Source organism: Ptychodera flava, chromosome 14 (genome assembly GCF_041260155.1).
Source record: "Ptychodera flava strain L36383 chromosome 14, AS_Pfla_20210202, whole genome shotgun sequence".
Classification (NCBI taxonomy): Eukaryota; Metazoa; Hemichordata; class Enteropneusta; family Ptychoderidae; genus Ptychodera; species Ptychodera flava.
The window spans coordinates 26991151-27011532 of record NC_091941.1 but is presented as its reverse complement, the minus strand read 5'-3'; the positions used below and the strand labels follow the sequence as shown (position 1 = coordinate 27011532).

General features: G+C 35.4%; 1 protein-coding gene across 2 annotated transcripts; it reads left to right on the top strand.

Annotated features, from left to right (window-relative positions):
• Positions 1–6: 6 nt before the first annotated feature.
• Positions 7–17671, top strand: LOC139149956 (WD repeat-containing and planar cell polarity effector protein fritz homolog). 2 transcript variants are annotated; one of them, XM_070722044.1, is made up of 27 exons: positions 47–181; positions 1622–1726; positions 2269–2313; positions 2734–2778; positions 3166–3236; positions 3385–3444; positions 3761–3881; positions 4384–4520; positions 4897–4974; positions 5153–5253; positions 5494–5556; positions 5692–5791; positions 5949–5985; positions 6275–6345; positions 6577–6627; positions 7000–7071; positions 7565–7656; positions 7795–7899; positions 8341–8446; positions 9431–9545; positions 10282–10405; positions 10789–10851; positions 11454–11556; positions 12191–12305; positions 12886–12996; positions 15176–15288; positions 16070–17671. In XM_070722044.1, the coding sequence occupies exons 2-25, from the start codon at positions 1666–1668 to the stop codon at positions 12927–12929; spliced, it is 1980 nt and encodes a 659-aa protein (XP_070578145.1). In that variant the 5' UTR covers positions 47–181; positions 1622–1665; the 3' UTR covers positions 12930–12996; positions 15176–15288; positions 16070–17671. The 2 variants fall into 2 exon arrangements, with proteins under 2 accessions (XP_070578146.1, XP_070578145.1); XM_070722045.1 differs by lacking the exon at positions 12886–12996 and having other exon boundaries at positions 7–181.
• Positions 17672–20382: the final 2711 nt, after the last annotated feature.

The window sequence follows — 20382 nt, the reverse complement described above, 5'->3', positions numbered from 1 at the left end:
AGCCGTAACAAACAGACATCTACTTTTCGGTGCAATAAGGTGATGTGTTTCATATGACCTCTGATGACCCGGCCAGTAACAACAAATATTTCACCGAGCGCTGACCCGAAGCTTCAGAAGTGAACGATGTTTATGCCATGTAAGAACGGGACGGCAACCCATTATGTGCTACATTAAAAAGGTAACAATTCTTTTGAATAGTACGGTCGATAAATCTGATGTTGAAAATCTTTGCTACGTAACATTGGACTGCATCACAAGAAGGAAGAAATCACTCTCGACCCTTGACACAGAGATTTATCAAAGACTACGGCAGTAATGTAACGTGTTAAAAACATAGTTGAAGGTCGCAACGCGAGCTTGAGCTGCACAAGTTCTCTTTTACAGGTTGCATTGCCAGTGTCAAGACAACTGAGTCTAGCGCCTCTAATAGGTAAATGTAGGACAACATTATACAATTGCAATATGCATGTTCGGAGATGCATGTTCGTACAGGATCTAACATTACTCGACTCGACGTTGCTAGCATTCACCCCTTTCCTTGTCCTTTTTCTGAAACGCTGACAAGAAGTATGAGTATTATTTTATTGGTTACAGGCTGAAGTCGATTCCGTTGAAGGGATTCAAACATGTCTATAGTTTAGACAAGAATGGATTTGAATATCCATATATAAAAAATGACAAGTTCAAAGATTGGTACTAAATATTGATCATTCATATGATTTGCAAGACAAAGTTGCTGATAGTGGGAGTGACAGTAGTGATTGTAGAGTCTTCATGATCTGATAGGAGATCAACATAGTACATAAAACACAGTCACAAGTGTGTCTGTTTGAAAGATTCATGCCATTCAGCAATCACCTCTTGATGATCACTGTCAGTCAAATATAAGTCACAACAATTCCAACTTATTATGACACTAGACTGTTATTGCATTGAGATGATTGACATCACAGGAAATGTAAGAACCAACAAGACTTCCAACTCACTTGCATCACATTAACTGTTGGCGTAGAGTAACCATGCTTGTGTCGATCCATTGCGTGTTATTGTATAAGTGAACATGATACACCTATGGGAGTTATCCCTTCACATGGTATTGGAACGCAATCTTGTTGGGGGAGGGGGTTACCCCAATATTCTCATATTGGGGTGATCAACCCATGATTAGGGAGGATTTTTTACGTAAAGTCAACTCATGTCAAGGGATTTTATTGTGGAAAAGGGACTCATTTGTTTGGTACATACCCATGCACTTTTCTGTGGAACTAACCCCCACCCCCAAGAAGCGATCTTATAAAAATGAATTTAGAAGTTTTGGGAACACCATTTAATCATTTAGCGATATGTAGCTTCTACATATATTGCCCTTATGAAGTATTGATTTAAAACAACTCTTCAAAACAACACTTTAAAAAAACACTTCAAGTTGTGCACAGAAGTTTAGGCAGGCTAGGCTACTCATGAGATAATATTTTAACATTTGTTGTGCAAATTGCTTATCATCATGCAAAGAAGAACTACAGATAATTTTAAGCATATAGAGCTTTGTTTTTTTTCAAAACTGTAGCCACTTATTACAGATCCATGTAAGCACAATATATTTTTATTTTCTAAACAGATAGTGTGAACTGTCTGAGAGCAGTGATCTGTTCTGCTTCAACAATGGCAAGTTTACTCGGTGAATTCCATGTATGGTCACTGAAAAATCTTGTGGCTGTTGCAGGTATGGTTACAACGTCTGATATTGTTTGTGCACAACATTTGGCATGCTCACAAGTATAGTTCGGCCATTTTTCTGAGTCCTTTCACCACCATGGTTTGACCCAATCCTGCTGCTACCAAATATGATTGTTCACATATTTTCAGGGAATTTGAGTTGAAGAGGTTGTGAACAAACGTCAAATCTCAATGATTTACTTTCATGTCATATCATTTCAAACATCACATTTGTGAACTCAAACTACACTTCTTGCAACTGATTTTACATGAACCTGAGAGGATAAAATTTGTTCAGTGTGAAAGTTAGTTCACGCAAAGATTTTTTGTTTTGTACACACCAGTTTCTGTGCAATGCTTCAATGTCAAAACATGGTCATACTGTGACCTTTTGTATATTTTACTGAATCCTCATTGTAAAAATGAGAAACTAAATGTCTCTGTTGGAATAGAACAGACAAATCTTCATGGACATTGTAATAAAACTAAAAGGTGGAGTATTTTTTAACATTTTGAATTCATCTGATGCTACAGTTGTTTCTTTTGCAGATGGAGATATAGGATGCTATACCTACCATGATAAAGGAGAACAGAGTGAGTTATCATGGTGTGATTTTTGATGTACAGTCAGCAGCCAAACTTCTACACACTATCTATGTATATTCTGGGGTTTTTTCTCCTGTTTGATTCACATTATTCATATAGCTTTATCGTTCTATAGTTTTGTCATATGAAATATCATAGAGGAATGTCACTTTCTTTGAATGTTTGTAAGATATTTTGGGTTTTGCATTCTGTATGGTTTAAAATGTTTTTCATAGTCATTATGATATATCTTAGAATTATTCTGCAAAGATATTTAAATGCAGTCATCATTGTGAGAAATGCAAACCGAGGAAATGGGTTATGCCTCCAGTTTTCTGATATTGTATTTGTTGCAGCAATATCAGGTATTATACATTGTACTGCAAATAACAGTTAGAAGCTTACTAATAATTGCACCATATTTTACAGCCATTACAAACCATTATTTAGAAGAAAAACAACAATATGCTGAAAGTAAGTGCCGCTTCCAAATATATGTTTCATCAGTTCAAGTACTGTAATTTCATTGGTTTCATTTTTGGAACACATTTGATAAACAAATCAAGACATTCACAATATGAAGTCACTTCTAAAAGAGCCTTATAAATTACAGCTCAAATTGTGCCCTTTTTTAAGACCCTGAAAAGACCGTAAGTTCTCGTGATCTAAAACATTTCCAAAAAGACAGCTTTTCAAAACGGTCATTTTATAGAGTACAAACTCAATGGGCTGTTGTGTCTTTCAAGCTGCGTATGAAGGAATAGAATAGTCAAAGACTAGTAATTTAGAAGTTGTGGATGACTGAAAATTTAATGAAGATTAGCTGTGCATCAAACAGTGTCTTCTTTAATTTCTCTGTAGGTAGAGATGTCACGTGGATTCCAAAGAATCGGAGACCAGAGAAACTCAGGGACACTATCAGAGAATTAGAGGTGACTCTTCAACCTTCATACCCCACTTCTTTGCCAAGACATACCTCCTTCTTGCCGAAATACTCTGCTTTTGACTTTATTCAAACCTGTCTTTTCACTTTGAAAGCTAAATTAGTTTTTCTCAAGCTTTATTTGTTATTTGTTTCAGGAACTTTTAGCAACACATAAATGTGTTCATATCAAATGGAAAGGTAGAAAGTCATTCCAGGTAAATCCCTTGCATTGTTAAGTTTGACCTTATTGTGTATGTTTATTCGTTGCTATAAAGTCGTGCGGTAGTTGTGTCAGAACTTCCTGTCAGTTGGCATCAAGCCACTGACTCGGAATGAGTGAAAAAAATCACTGGGAAACAAACTGTAAGTTATTGTTCAGATGTGTTACTTTTAGCGTACTTTTTTGGAACATATGTCTTAGAACGCTTTCAAAGAAAATACAACTATCTCTCATTGATCATGATTGTTCATAAGGGTTTGACATAGTGTATTTACAACAGATTAATGCTCTGCAAATGTTGTTTATTTCAGATGATACTTAGCAATGGAGTCCTGATTACAATATACATATCAGTACACTCAGGTGACATTGATAAGTTATTGATTGACAAAACTTTGCAAGGAAAATTAGCTGCTGAACCCCTGAATAGCGGTAGGTTAACTTTAACCTGTCTGTTGATAAGTTTTTTGTTTTAGAAAGAAACTTGGCTACCTGAATTTCCAGTTGAAGTGAATAGGCAGTCATATTTGTGACATACATTCTGAGTGTGTACTTCTAAGTAGTTTTTCTTGACTGTTAGTAAATTGGAGAATTGTGTCTTTTTGCAAATATATGATTCTTTGGCAAATTGTTTCTTTTTACCGACATACCCTAAAAGGCAAGCAAAAAATCAACTCTTTTACTGTGTACTGATGAACAGTCCTTTCTCACACCATATTCCCCATCACAAGTGATTAACAAAATATAGAGTTTGGTAATGTTACAGAAAATCAAAAATGCCAGCAGCAACTGGGCTGAAAGTGATAATTACAGTTTAAAGTGTTGATCCACTGTGCATCAGAAGCTCTCATGCCATTGAGAAATAGCTCAGAGAATTTTACTATTTAAATATTACCTAAATGTCATTCAATGTATCGTTTTCCATATTTTACAGCTGTTGTGACAGACAACTTTTTTGTATTCTCCTACCCTGAGAAAGCCAAAGTTACTTTAGTTTATTTCAATAAGAAACCATTGCCAGGAGAGACACCATCCAAAAAAATAGAGAAGGTCTCTACATTAGATCCCAAGGTAAGTCTGCACTGAGAATAATAAATGACTAGGCTGAATAAGATATCTGTCTCCAAAGTACACAAATGACAATACAATCTCTCCATTCACCAGTAACCAGTCCAGCTGGTTCTCAAACTCACCTTCTTGCTAATACACTACCAAGTTAATCTAAAAATTAATAAACATGATGATAAATAGAAATGAATATGTAGTCTGTTTTTCCTGCAGTTCACACTGTTCATAATGAAACTAATTTTCAGTAAAAGAGGTATTCCGTAACCTACAGACATGAGTGGAATCTGGAAATTGGGAGGGGAATGCTTGTATTGCCCAGACCATATATCAAGCATAGCATGGGGATGTTTTGATGCATTGTCTTCATTCATTTTGACAGATATCACATCTTGATGTGCCTGGACCAAAGGGAAGGAAATTGGAGAGAAAATTATCAGTTAATACAAACCAAGAATGGGTAGGTCTAGAATTGTACATTTCAGTGATTAACCTGGCCTTGCAGTTGTCATGGTTTCAAAGTTGAGGTTTAATATTTGCTTATACTGGCTGACAACTTGATAAACAAGTTCTGAACATTTTGGTTCAGTTCACTTTATTGCAAAAGACAAACAACTGTGAGGTTCTTCTCTTTTCAGATTGTAGTATGGTGGCCGATATCTGGTGAGGAAGCTTGGCCATGGTCTCCAATGTCCAGTGACAGAGATCGTGCCAATATTGTCATTCTGGGTGTGAGTCAGTGAGTATCATGTAAATGAACAGTGCCCTCTATTGTTCATGTTGTGTGATGTTGTACCACTCCATCTTTCCTTGATCCAAGTTGATATATGGCTGTCTACATGGAATGTTAATAGTTGGGTTTTTTTGAGAGACGCCCAAGTAGATGTTAAATTGTGTGCAATTCTACTTTCTATACTATTTCACAAGTTGTTTGTTTTTGAAATATTAAGTTTATGGGGTTTTTTTTATATCTTTCCAGGGGAAAATTAGAAGAGCTGTGTTTTGTGAGATCAGAATATGACCCGATCCATGTTGCTTTCAGGTAATCAGCCATGCAGGTTGACATGATTTTAATTCCATGTACAGCTTTTAAGATTCAATATTATGAGATCTACTATGTTAATAAATGTCTGTGATTGAAATCATGTTGTTTGATATATATGACTTTCATTTACAGTTCAACACAACCACGTCATGTTTACACGTTAGAAGTCGGTACATCAGCTGCACGTGAAGCAGTAGTTGATAGCTGTATTTATGAATGCTCAAAATCAAAGGTAAGTCTCATTGTTTGTCTCACATTCAAAATGGGGCAAGAGCCAACTAAAAAAGATGGTTTATATATACTGCTTACTGCTTGTTTAGGTGTAAATTTTATTTCTCGTCATGAGCTGTGACTGATACTTAACCTCTCTGTGTTCATTTGTCCTTCAGATTCAAAGAGCAACTGTGACGACCATTCCCACCAAAGGTATGGAAAGTGATGGATCAGGGATTCTTTCACTTAATACTTTGGCATTCCTTGTAGCTTGTTGTTGTCATCAATCAATAAAAAATCACTGTCTTGTTTGTATCTCCAGACTGACATCACATTTTGTGACTTTGATCTAATCTGCTAATGTGGCAAACAACCAAGTTTTTGTTAATTTGTAACATTCACGACAAAGTACATAAGTTTAACAGAAAAAAGTACACTTGTTTCACACGAACTGTTTAATTTCATTTCTTTTGTTGATTGTTTCACTTCTTTTTCCTTTCAGCCGGTGTTACTTCCTTTGGTAGAAACTCATCCGAAGATAAACTAATTCTTGCTTGTGATGATGCCAAAGTGGTAAGTTTTAAAAAGACTCGGTGTCTAAGTCACCTTTGATGGAATGCTAATATGAAAATATTCTTTTTAGTCATGTTCAGATTTGTTCAAATGTACAACACATATGGTGTTTTCCCTTTCCACTATTGTCTTCAGATCTGTCTGTGAACATCACCACCAGTGAATACCACCCAAATTATCGACATGTTTTCACTAGTCTCTGACGATTTCATGTTTTCGTTTGGTTGACAGGTACTTTATGATGAGCACAAGAGGCTAACTCAGTACACACAGGCTGAACTGGTAAATATCATCGTAAACTTTCACCATCATGGCTTGGCCCAATGCTATTGATTTCTATGGTAGAGTTGGATCCCTACACAGGATAATGGGGTGATATGGTTAATCATATGAAACTGTTTGATAATGAGCTATGCTGAATATTGCTGTATATGGTATGTGTGTGTCTGTACACAAATATAAGAAAGATGTTAAATATAATCTTGTGTGTTATTTGCAAAAAATAGTGTGTAGTGATCAAATAAAACTGCATGATGCAGACAGTGAACTGTGTAGCTGTGTCTTGTGCTTTGATTTTAATCATGGACTATGGTTTCAACTGGATTCATACACACTACATGACTTGATCTTCTTTGCTACTTCTTGTTTCCTCAGGAGCCAAGTCTGGTAGCATGGCATCCAGGTGGCTGTGTTGTATTTGTAGCTAGCAACAGAGGAGAGGTACAGGTAAGTCCATCAAAGAATAGAGTGAATTTATGTCTGAATTTCACATCATATAACTAGAAAACTTTGAAAACTTTGAGTTAATTTACTAGTGGATCTGACTTTGTCCTCCCCATGAATATTTTAATTGTTTGTTGATTGTATTTGTTGATGTTAGCGTCAAACCAATAGTCATTGTTATGAGCAGATATTAAGTATCCAAAATGGACAAAGACCAACAGTGTTCAAGAACAGGTTAATATGGAAATGGGGTGAATGTGAAAAAAAACAAAGAAATTCAGCCAATGGATGAAATTAATTGAACTTTTTATTGTTACAGCCATTACTCATGCACAGACTTCTGACTTGTGTATATTTTGTGATCATTGTCTTGCATTTATACATCATCTTCGCTTTGACAATTGGTATTAAATTTCATATCTGCAATTATTCATGTGCGGAGTGACTGACAGCCTTGAGTTAACTGCTTTGCATGTATTTATTTTTTTTTTGCCAGTGTTTTGACATGGCACTGAACCCTCTACAGATGATGCTGATTGGAGAAGATCCAAGACCATTTCCAACATTGCAATTTGCAACATATTTCAGGTAATAGCAAACAAAAATTTTCAAAATCAAGAAATAAAGTTGTAGAAATTTTTACAGTCATTATTAAATGACATTGAACCAAACCTTCAACAGAATATTATTGAAATGTTTTTCTGCTTTGCTTGTTTTACATCTCAGGTCACCTTCAAGTCTTGTAAATATGAGCTGGTGTCGGCTTTTTAGTCCTGCTGTGAATGAATTTATCCCAGATGCAATTGACTCTCTACTCCTAGTATTTGACAGGTAATCCTTGCCAAAATCATAATATAGTAATCCCGATATAGATCTTTAGTCAATGACCTTGACAACACTGCCTACTTTGTCCACTGTCTCTGATATGTACCTAGAGAATATCGTTGCCTTGCCGTGATACAATAAATCCAGGTTTCCTATTTGTAATCCTATCATGATATAATATGTTAAAGATAATTCACCCATATGAAACAGAAGCTTTCTCCATTACGCTTATAATCACATGGTACTTTTGCTGATATTTTTTAAAAGAAGAAAACTCAGTGTGTCAAAGTAAGCATGGTAATGTTAAAAATTATCTGATATGAAAATGAGGGAAATCAAATCAACTTGGCAGTTTTAAATATCACAAAGAGTATTTTTATTTGTAAACGATATGCAAAACATTTTATTGTCAAGGAATATTTAGAAACTGTTTGTTTCAACTGGCAGGGGACCACTAGCAATGCTTCAAATTCATCTTGGTGTGATGAGTCGTGGTAAGTTAGGAGCACAGCAACTTGTACGCCAGTATCTGCATTATAAGCAGTCTGATGAGGTGAGATTATTTTGCCAGTTCTGTTCACCTTTTTAGCTCATATTTGGTTTTATATATAAATACCAAAAAGAGCTTATATGATGAGTCTAAGTGGCGTCTATGTCTGTATATTTGTGGGTATGTGCGGATGTATGTCCGTCACACACAAAGGCTCCCATACCGCCAAAGCTACCGTCTCAGTATTTGATGTACAGGTAGATGTAGGGGTTGAGATGTGAATTTGTTCAAATGAACACATCAGTGTCAAAAATGTGCAAATGAGGTAAGAAAAAGCGAAATTCTGAAACAGGCTTGAAACAATCTTACTCCACTGACTTGAGTCATTTCCTGTCATTGTTTATGAACTGTTACATATTGACAGACCTGCTCAAACCATAGACAGTAGAGGGGAGGAAGACCGTCAGTAGAGGGGAGGAAGACCATCTATGATCAAGTTGCTAAAGTTGACCTCCAGTACCTAAAGTTTCAGACCTTAATTACTTTTGTCATTCTTGTTTTTCTGGTTTAAATATTTCTTGTTGTTTTTCTGGTTGTACTGTGCAGAAATCATTGTCATAACATCAACGTAGAATTTTCCTGCACTCACAGATAGCAACAACATTTATTGTTGATCTTTGGTACCCATACTGGTATGTACCAATTCTGATCAAATTTGAGCGACACCGTATAATTGCGGTATTTTTCTAGAAACTTGTCTGTCATCCTGGTCACTTGATCTCAATATGTGATTCATTATCAGATTCAAGTGTGATAAATAAGAATATGTGATAGGCGAAATTTTCCACAAATCTTGAAAAAATGATAAAGGTATGTAGATTTACATCCGACAATAAAACCCTATATCATTTGAATCTCACATAATGTTCACTGAAACAAAATGTGAATTATGTGATGAATTGAATTACACATCATGACAGTCGCTAGTTCATGTCGACATCGCAGAATAAACAATGCATATGTCTGTATTTTCCCACTTGTTCACAGGCTGTGAATTTATTAACTGCCATGAATTGGAACACTGAGGGCACTGCCTGCTTTGTATGTCTCTCAGCAATCATGGACCATCTGCTAAGATATCCACTGAATGATGACAGTGAAGGTAGGGCAGAATTTCTTGACAAACATTTCAAAATGCAATAATTTTGCATCTTAACAGGACAGCTACTATATTGGTTTATACATTTTTAATAGCATCTTTTAAGGTGTAGCAAGAATATTCCTTGTGAAGCTGTAAATTCTCTGAAAACCATAGGGTCTTGGATCAAAAACATTACTTTGTGTTGATGAATGTCAATGCCAATGATGAATATCTTGACTGAAAACTTGTAATCTGGCTCTTTCATTTTGGATTGTATTTTATTCCAAAAACTTTACAGATAGCGTACAGTGTTTTGGTGAGTGGATTGAAACACTTACCTCGGAAGTGAAGATTTAATTGACTTCATTCCTTCATCTATGAGGGCGCTGTTTCTTTGCATTGGCATTTACTTCTACCACAGAGGGTCTCTTTCTCAATGAGTACCATATGGATCAGACTTATTTATTTTCCACTACGTTCTTCCAGGAAAAACTTAAACACTTACATCCTCAGCTTCCTGTATCTAAGCTCTGCCAGACTATCATAAACAGAGGAGTTACAATAATCCATTAGAAGAGAGATTCAAATTTTTTGCCATCTTGTCTCAAATACTAAAGCCGTTTTGAGAAGAGGGAGCTCCAATGTAAACTTTTTTTGAATTTCAGCACAGCTATGTAATAGTACCTGTATTAATTTTGTTGTTTTATACATTCACACACACATATCAATGTTGTTGTTGTCCTTATTTTTCAATTAGCTGCTCTGGAAGCTGCCCTTGGTACTTTCTATGCCCCACCAAGGTCACTATCTGAAGTGATCATTATTGAGTACAGAGATGCTATCAGTAGACTTGCCAGGAGATTTTTCCACCATCTACTCAGGTAAATGGTCAAAATGTTGACAAAAGTTAGGAAAAGAATTTTATAAGAGTTCAGGACTTTGTGACTGTGACAATGTGTAGTATGTAAAAGTCAGCTGTAAAAGCAGCCAGACTTCGAAGTTTTGTATCCATATATTCACGCAAGAGCCTGTTACAGCTTGTTGGCAATGTTTAAAACATGCACGTTTCCTACAAAATCTCTAAAAGATGAAATTTTTTACCAGTGAAATGTCTTTGTATAACATCCCAGTTTCTCTGTAGTTTCTCTATAATAACCTCAAATAATTTTTGACAAAAATTTGAGTTTCTTTAAATGTGTGTTGCAGATAGATTTTCTAAGAAAGATATTTCACAGAGAAAATTCTGATTTAATTTTCCTGATAGGTATCAACGATTTGAAAAGGCTTTCCTTTTGGCTGTTGACCTGCACTCACGAGACCTGTCATGGTAAGACTGTTCTCCTAGAAAGCTATAAGTCTATCTTTGTCAGTCATTCATGCAGGCAGGAAACTTTCAATTTTATTGTTTTTTTATAAGAACTGTCAGTGACCATCATGAAGTCTCTGCTTGTCCGGTTTCAAATTTTCTTTGGTAAACATTTTAACAAAATGCTGTTATACCAACATAAATTTTTACAGTCAGTTGAATTGTGTTTATGTAAATTCTCTCTACCACATCAGAGTTGAAAGCCTATTAAAGACAAAACACCACTGACCTTTCAACCTGTAGTGTTTCCTTTAGAATATTAATCTATAATATGTACAATGTTACAAATCACAGAGCATGTCATGTCTAAAGGTTACCAACATTTACATAGACTTTGTCTCCACTCAAAATATCTGAGTGAAATGGTAGCCTTGCTGTGTCTACTGAACAAAAACAGAGAAAGCACAGGAGTCTACAGTGAAAATTTTGTTGTATCGTCTTGTAATAATTTAAAGGCACCTTCATAATCTTTGTATCTGTGAACGCTGCACAATGCCTTTTCACAATGAGTGTTGATAACAAAGAGTTTGTGTATTTTACAAAATGTGTCAATATTTCTTCAGGATATTCATTACCTTGCAATGGACAAAGGAGAACGTGCATTGGCTGCAGCTGCTAAAAAGAAAGCTGAAGATATCGAGAATGATCCCCATTCATCAAGCACTGGTAAAGAATTGACCTTTAAATTTGTTTATAACTTGTTTATACATCCATCTGCTGTCACCTTACACTCCTTCAAGACATTTTGTGAAGTTAGCTGTTCCCTTCAGTCTTCCTTTCTTTCTTTTGCCTATTTGTTTCAAGATGGAGTTGGTTGCTTGCATTTGTCAGTCAAATTATCGGGAAAGTTTGCCTTACTAGTTATTAGTCTCTGTGAACATTATATTGATTGCAGTTGATGATATATTTTTTTCTTTCCTTTCTCAAATTAGGCATCAAAAACCAGTGATGTAATCTGTACTTCCATCTATTTTAGCTATGACTTGTCATAAGGGTGTCAAGCTTTTCTCAAACCAATCGTGTAACAACGCTGAATTTTCCAGCAGACTAGTTTGAAACATATACCAGGATGCTTGGAAAGGTTATATTTTGAATTATCAGGATCCCAGAACTGGCTTAGTATACACGGTGTTTAGATGATGGCTGGCTTGGTATATGACTGTTTAAATAATAGGCAGCTGTTTGACTGGGCTATTTCCTGCAAGATCCTCTGCCAGCTATGACTCACTGATATATTTATATCACTGCATGTCTCATCCGCAACGTTTTGCATCCAATGTTGTATTTTCAAAAATCACAGATAGTGTTGACTCCTCCGTTGATGAGTTTGGTGATCGGGTCTCACTGGATAATGGTAATGAGAGTGACGTTTCAGATGATGGAGATCATGTCCGTAGAGGTATCCACAGCAAGAGGTAAGAGTCTTCACTTGTTGCTTGTCTCCCTGCGGTGTAGAATATATTCATACTTGTGGTGCTGATTTTTGGTGTAAGAACCTGCATATCCACACTTTTAACACAGATTCTTAAGAACAGCCACCAGTGAAAACCAATCCTAACTTCTGGGCCCTTTCCCTCCTCATTCAGTGTTTCATTTTTTTCCCCTTTATATTGATAAGTAATCAAAGAATCCTAGCATGTATTAATGATATAATCTTAACATAGCATGCGGTAATATTATCAGTGTAATAGATTAAAGATAAAATTTGATCATCATAAAAATATTGATAATAGTAATAATGATAATAGTGGTCAAGTTCAAATTTTATTCACCTAGTGTTGACCATAAAGCAAACATGTCTTGCCCATTTCATTACCTTCACGTAACATCATAAATTTTAAGTTAGAAATATAGATTAACACGTTTAAGCTGTTGTGTGTGTGTGCATGCATTTCATCCATGTTAACCCATTCATGATGCGAGTGTAGATTACTCTGGGTAAGCATCATTAATGACAGGGTGATGTGTGAGTGGAGTGGTCGGATTTCATTGTAGGAAGTCAGAAAATAAGTCAGCTAAAGGAAGCGCTAGGGAGCTGAAGCTGCAACTTAAGAGAAGAAACAGTAAAAGCGATAGGAATGGTACCACTAGTAGCCATGGGAAGAGGTAGGAGATATTCTGGCCCAAAGTCTAAGACCTGCCGTGTTGTGGGCAGGGCTACCAATATCTTTTGCAATGATTTGATATTGTTGCTTCATTCAAATGTGGGCATTGTGATAAATTATGTTGCCGAGATCTCTAAATCTGTTTGAAAAAAGAAGGAAACATACATGAAACATCAGGAAATCTAAAAATAGTGGAAAAATCTTTCCATTCTCATTTATGACATCATAGAATTTAAAAATAGACTTATTTCCCCTTGGCAATTTCAAAGAATTCTTGTAATTGTTTGTATTTTTGTATAATGTCACAAACAAGTCATTCAGTGTGTTTTCATAATGTGCTATAGCTGATACCAAATGTACTTCAGCTGTAAATGCTAATTACAGTGAGCACCAGTGGTCAGTCTCCCAATAAACCTGTGACATGCTGTTATTGTAATGGCTTGTGAAATGAAGGGAAAATAGAAAAGATTCAATCATTATGTGAAAGTGTTTCACTAGTAAAAGGTGCTTGAATGGGCCTATAGAAAGGAACTATTATACATCATGCTGTTGAAACGTATTTAGTTTCTTCATATAGTAAGTTTCTATATCAATGGCCATGAGTGTAATATCTTTAAGGTCATTGGATGCTATTTGACCTTTTGCCCAGCAGCTGTTTAATGTAAACACTAGGAAAACTTGATACAACTAGAGTATTCTGTAAAAAGTATATCACATGACACCTATCAAAAAAATCTGAGTTTATTTTGAATGACTCTGTTCAACGATGATCTCTTCACTCCGCATGGTAAATTTTCCTTTTGTACATAGTTAATACACTGGTCATGTGCCTGTCAGCATGTGATCATGTGACCTGATGTACATACAGAGCTTTCTCAAATTTTGAACTTGGCTTTTACAATTTGACCTTAAAAAGTGTACAGGATGTTCACAAAATATTAGGAGTTACTGGTATGTCGTAGTACATCATATGCTTTAAGTATTGTATTACAAGTACTGTGTCCAGGACAAGATCCCAACTGTTATAATGTGTTTGGACATTTGCATATACATTGCATAACCTTATATTATTTTCAATTTAAGTTAGAAGTAGTATTGGTCACAGGAAAAATGGTCATATATAAAATGATAGTAACTGAAATGAAAGAATTGGATGTCAGTAAGATATGTTGTTGAAAAGTTGACATAAACTGTCCATGTAAAATCATTGCAATCATTATAATCACACATCCATGTACCCGTGTCTTTGATGTGAGTGTAGTGGTTGTATTACATTGTCCCTCATGATTTACAAGCCTGATAGGGGCCTGCTACTGTCTGCCTTTACATAAAACACAGGAACATAGCCAGCATGATGTAGGCTGATAAAACAGATGTTTCAGAGTCTAATCTCTGTAAAAGTTTGGATGATGCTTAAATTGCAGTTTCAAAAATGGATAGGAATAAGGCAGTGTTATGGTTTGCATTGCCTTCATCAACCTGTGGTTATTTGCTATGACATAAATCAAATTATTATGTGAGACACTAAACATGCATGGTTAGGATCATCAATCAGGACAAAGATATGTGATTCTTGTCTACTGCATCAAGATTCTGGAACTCTTTTTGACTAGACTTACAAATTTGTTGGCAGTAGACACAGTGACCTTTAACCTCTGTACTTCAGGTCAATGTGAAAGCCAGTATCTGTATCAATGTGGAAGTACAACTTCACAAAATATTGAAAGTATGTTTATACAGGACATTCACCTTAACATTCCATAGCCAGAGTCTAGGGTTAGAGGTCACTCTAGGTCATTAAATTTTGCCATCTGGGTATGTACATCAGTGCATTTGTAATATGTAACATCTGTAATTCAGTTCCCATGAAATAAACAGTCATCTGGTAACTGGCTGTGTTATTAAATTACTTGACTGTGGCTAGTTTATTAATGTCTAATAAATGTGGTGACTTATCATAGCTAATCTCCATTTCATAGGAATATGAATGTTATCAGATGATGTTGTCATGGATAACTTACCATAATTGATTGCTTTTAAATTGTCATTTTCTGTGCATCATAGAGATATAATTAAATATTTCTTTCAGATATGGCTCATTGATGATGTGTAATGCACAGTTTCTGTTTGCCCCAGACATGTTAATATGCTAAATTGTTAATGTATTTTTCTCCCTGCAGCACTGATATGAATGACATCTATTTGGATGAGAGTGGAGATGGTCATGTACCAGTGCCCGGTGATGTATATGCCGCTGTGTTGAAGGATGATCCACTAGTCCTGGCTTCCAGAGGTCAGATTTCTTTTCACTACATTTATGACTGTTTAATGAAGCTGAAAACAATTTCACATCTCTCCCCTTTGTATTGAACCCTACACAAAAACACCTGAATGACAGTTAAAGTTGCTGGGTACACTCTGTGTTAATTGAACTATCATGGATATTTATATTTGATATTTAAATAGATATTTGTAATTTGAAATTAATTAGGAAATTAACACAGGCACGTTTAATTCATTCACAGTGAAGTGATTGTACAGGGCACAATTTTTTTCTTAAAGTGTCTAATTACTGAGCTTTACCTGATACACTTGCTCACAAAAATTCTGTTTTTCCCATCTGTCAGATTCTTGTATGAGGAGCCATTATTTTGCTTTCAAGGTCCCTACACTTGCCTATTGTTGTCCCAACAATTGATCAATGCCAACCAGTACAATACCGCACAATAGAGAGTTGTAATTAGAGTAGATGACATATGGTTTTCATCAGCACTTTCATGACACTTGTGTTGATAGGTAGGAGGGTCTGTTCAGTTGTATCATTTGTAATCAAAGTGCATGGTTTCACTTCAAAACATACTGGTACATAATATGAATATTATGAATATCATTACATATATATAATCATTAATATATTACATGACAATTTTTGCGAGTGAAATCCTCTTCGATATTTTTATTATAGTAAAAGTGCAATTTAATCCTTGGTTTTCAAGGCCCTGTTGTTTTATTTGTGGTATGCTGCTTATGGCGACTGTTTTACACTGAGGGAATTTTCTCAATTTACATTTCAGGTGCCAGTGTTGGTAACCAGGGGCAACGGGATGTAGAGAGGGATAGTGGTACAAAGACTCTGAAAGTGATTCATTTTGGATTAGTGTGAATGCCAGTGAAGATTAACTTTACTTAGAGCTGAGAAAAGACTTATTGACTCTCATGAATGTAAAAGAGACCTTTGTATCTACCAGTGCAACACAGTATTGTACATCTCTACAATTTTGATGTCAACCAAGTTGTAGCATACAGCTCTATATTCTGCATTGGAGCATGCTGAAGTATTCCACAACAGAACTTCCATCCAGCGTTTTATGGAAGCAGAGAATTTTTCCTTCAAAGTTGTTTGCTTGAAGTTGTTTCTGTAAGTTACAATGGAAAGAGACACTGTACAAGATTCTTTCAGCCTGGGCAACCAAAAGTATGTCATTTATGGCCACATCTCAAATTTGTTTAAACTTATTTGTGATTTTTTAACAATAAATAATGAATAAATTCAACTTATTAATGCAATTCATACGAGACCAAATCAGAGAAACCTTGTCTGTGAAGATACCTTAAGGGTGAGAGTGCATTTTATTTGAAAGCAAACATTCCGAGATAATTTATGTGGTTTGAACTGTGGCATATTTATTCCAGACAGTTGATGACTAGAACAGTTTGAGTGAAAATCAAAATAAAACATTTCCATCTGTCGGTGTTTCAGATATTTTTTTCTGTCCAGAGGCACTGTGGGTATGTAGAGTATGCAGACCCTGTCTTTTAACCTTTAGTCGGTTAATGGTAGTGTTTTGGGAAGGCAAGGGTTATCTTAAGCAATGACCTGATCTCCGGAGTACTGCCACAGGCATGTTTCAATGATCTGATACAAATTTTAAGTGATTTCTTTTCTCAGCAACATCCAATAACAAGTCTCATAAAGCTTCTCACAATGGTGTCTTGAATTACCCGGCAAACAATTTTTTCCCCTACATTTTAAACCTTGAGGAATTTGAAGTAAACACTGTATCACATGGTGACATTTACTGTACCATGGAATGCTTGGTGGTATTCAAACAGTGAGAAATGTGTAGATTTTGAGAAAAACCACATGGTAAGGGATTATGGATGATTGTCAATATTGGGCATTAGCACCGTAGGCCCTACAAAAAGGCCTATGTATGCACTGACACTCACCATACACAGGTGATACTGTTCTTAATTTTTTATGAATTTTTCTAATATTTAATTTCAATTACTTTACTGATTTATCATATATTAGTTTATAATCCAATAGTTGTTATTGACTGAAGGCACTATTTATAGTATGCACACTTACATTGCAAGTATTATAAATAGACTTTGTTGTTGTTGTTTCTCAGATCTTGGTCACAATTATAGTTGTAGCTTTATATGTTTAATCAGATATTCAAAACATTAGGCAAATTAGGTTTTGTAAAGTGACAGTAAACTTACTAAGTAGATAACTTTGAGGTGACTCTGTCTTTCATCACAAATTTACAAAATTTGCCATCAGTTTGCGATTTCAAAGTTGCTATAATGTATTCAATTTTGAAACCATTTCGCAGTGTAAAATACTTGCACTCTGTAATAAAAGTAATTGTAATTTTCTTTGTAAATAATCGCATTTTGTTTGATTTTCTCAATATTTTCACTGTCTTTTTCCCAAATATTTTATATGTCTCACTTCGCTCAGCTTATGGTATGTTAATGTCAGTTACTTAATGTTTGTAACGTTGTAACAAATCTTTAGGTGACTGATCCTGAAGATTTTACAAAATGAAAGGAAAATTCTATTCTGTTCAGTTTTATTTGAAAATTCCTTTTATGCTCAGTCCGTCAACTTATAGATTGGGCTAGTGTGTACACACGTGTGTGTGTGTGTCCATGCACATATCTCAGACATACCTGGGTCAATTTCTTTCAAACTTAGTACAAGGATGATATACAGTGGCATACATATGCACCTCAATTCATTTCGTTCAGATTTTTTGTCCAAAGCCACTACTCACACATGCCTTGACCAATTTCATTCAAACTTGGCACAAGAACAATGCATTCTGGCTTTATACATGCATGTCAAATGTCTTTGTGGTACTTTTTGTTCTGACTTTTTCATACATCTATTGCCAAATTATTACATTTTCTGTTCTTACTTGGTACTTCAACATTGTCACATGCACATCAATACAAGGTTAATACTTCCTCAGCCACTTTCCAGATATGCTTTGACCAATTTAACTTCACCATGATTTCCAGTTCCAAATTAAGTAACCAGACAGGGACTGTGTCACTTACAATGACTTGTTATGAGCATGGGCTCAGTAGCGGTTCTTGAAACTGAATAAAAACAAAAGAGAGATGGAAAAAAATGTCTCAGGGAATGAGCACAGTTAATGACAGGGATAGGGCGGATTAGAGAAAATTTGGGTGGGGGGGGGGGGCAGAAAAAAATGGGTGTTCAAGGGTGGCCTTGAAAATTCCAGCCCTGAGGGAGGCTTCCAACTTTTCACTAACAAATTACACTGATAAATTGCTTTGAGTACGTTAGAAAACAATTCTTTTATAAACTAGTTTTCTGGGGTTATCCTATGAAGCAGCTGTGTTTCAATGTCTTATGACAATAAACAATTTGTGGTTGTGATCACTATGCTATCTGTAAAGTGTTGATGAAAAGTGACAGCAACAGTTGACCATCACTGGGGTACTGAAAAGGTAGACAATGGGCCAGGGAAAAAAAGACACTCAGGCAAATTTATCAATTTAACAGATAGAGCTAGTTTAAAATTGAATTGTTTTCATAGCACGGGAGACTCATATGGATAACACATTGATATCTTTTGAAGAAATTTCAATACAATTGTATCATATTTGTTGTATACCTAAGCACTTCAGATCACCTTGTTCCAGGGGATTAACTCTACATAAGTCAAAATATAAATCAATTGTTACAATACATTGTTACGATATAAATAAATTTGTGATAATTTGTGCCATAGACTACGATGTATAGCGAAATGACATTTCCAAAATTAAATTTCTCTTACACAAATGCCCTCTTAATCATCATATTTTAGTGAAGTACATTCATATAATTATCTAACATTAATATATGCGCAAACATAGATAGTTTTGTATTATAATGAAATTCAATTTATTGTTAACAGTTTGCACCATAGATAACCTTGTATAGACCACACTTCTTGTAAACAAATGCCTTCCTAATCACCATATTCTAGTGATTCGTAAATTCATATCAATTGTGAAATACTTATAAATGCACAGACAGCTAATCTGGTATAAGATAAATATTGTTCATCATTCGCGGCATAGACAATAAGACATATCAAGCAGCTAACTTTATATACATATGTAGCCTTTATTAGCCCCTGCTTTTTTGTGATATATATTGGCAAGTGGGGGCTCCAAATCCAAAACTTTTCTTGCCAACAGAGGGACTTCTGAAAATTTCGATTTCAGCAGAACATTTCAGATTCAGAACATTTGAACATAGTTTTTGCAAATTTTCCTACTTTGACCGTCTTCTTGCAACTGTAAATCCTGTTGTATTGCTCCATCATATTGCATCTTCCATTAACAGTAAATTGTGTGGGAGTTCTTTCTGTGGTGTTTGGTTGAATTGAACCAAGCCTAGACGGTGACAGTAAGATTTCATGTCCGTTGGTGAAACGTATGGTCTGAGAAAACACTTTATTCACTGTGATAAATGACACTGTCTCAATCTGATTTTCTGTAATGGAACACCTTATTTCTTGGTCATAGTTTGATATCTCTATGTTGAAATTCCAAACGAACACAGAAAAAAACTACTCCTTAATGCTATTCTTCTGTCAACTTAAAAGCCTCACACTGTAGATGGCCATGTCATTTGCCTATGAGTTTAAATTTGTCGATTATAAGGTCTGATATAAAGACACAAAATTGTTATTATGAATGTTAATATGAGTTCAACCAGTCACTGTGTAAGAGCCATGTATCAAATGCCTCCAAAGAGGGGTTTGTTTCAGCTGTAACTTCATATGACCTATATAAAATTAAAGTTTGGTTTCGGTCAATGGTGTACAGATAGACATGTTATTGTGTAATGCCCAAACCTTTATACGTTTGCTGAAAAGACAAACGAATACCTTAAAATGACAATATTGTTTAAAAGTTTAAAAATCTTCAATGTTGAACCAATGGAAAAGTGCCGAAACTGTGACGGAGGAAAAGTTTTGGGCGAGCTCATTTGTGTACAGGGGTAGCTCGATGCGTAGCCATAGGATGCGTAGACCTAGCCCTATGCGCCAGGCAACGTTTAGTTCCACAATGA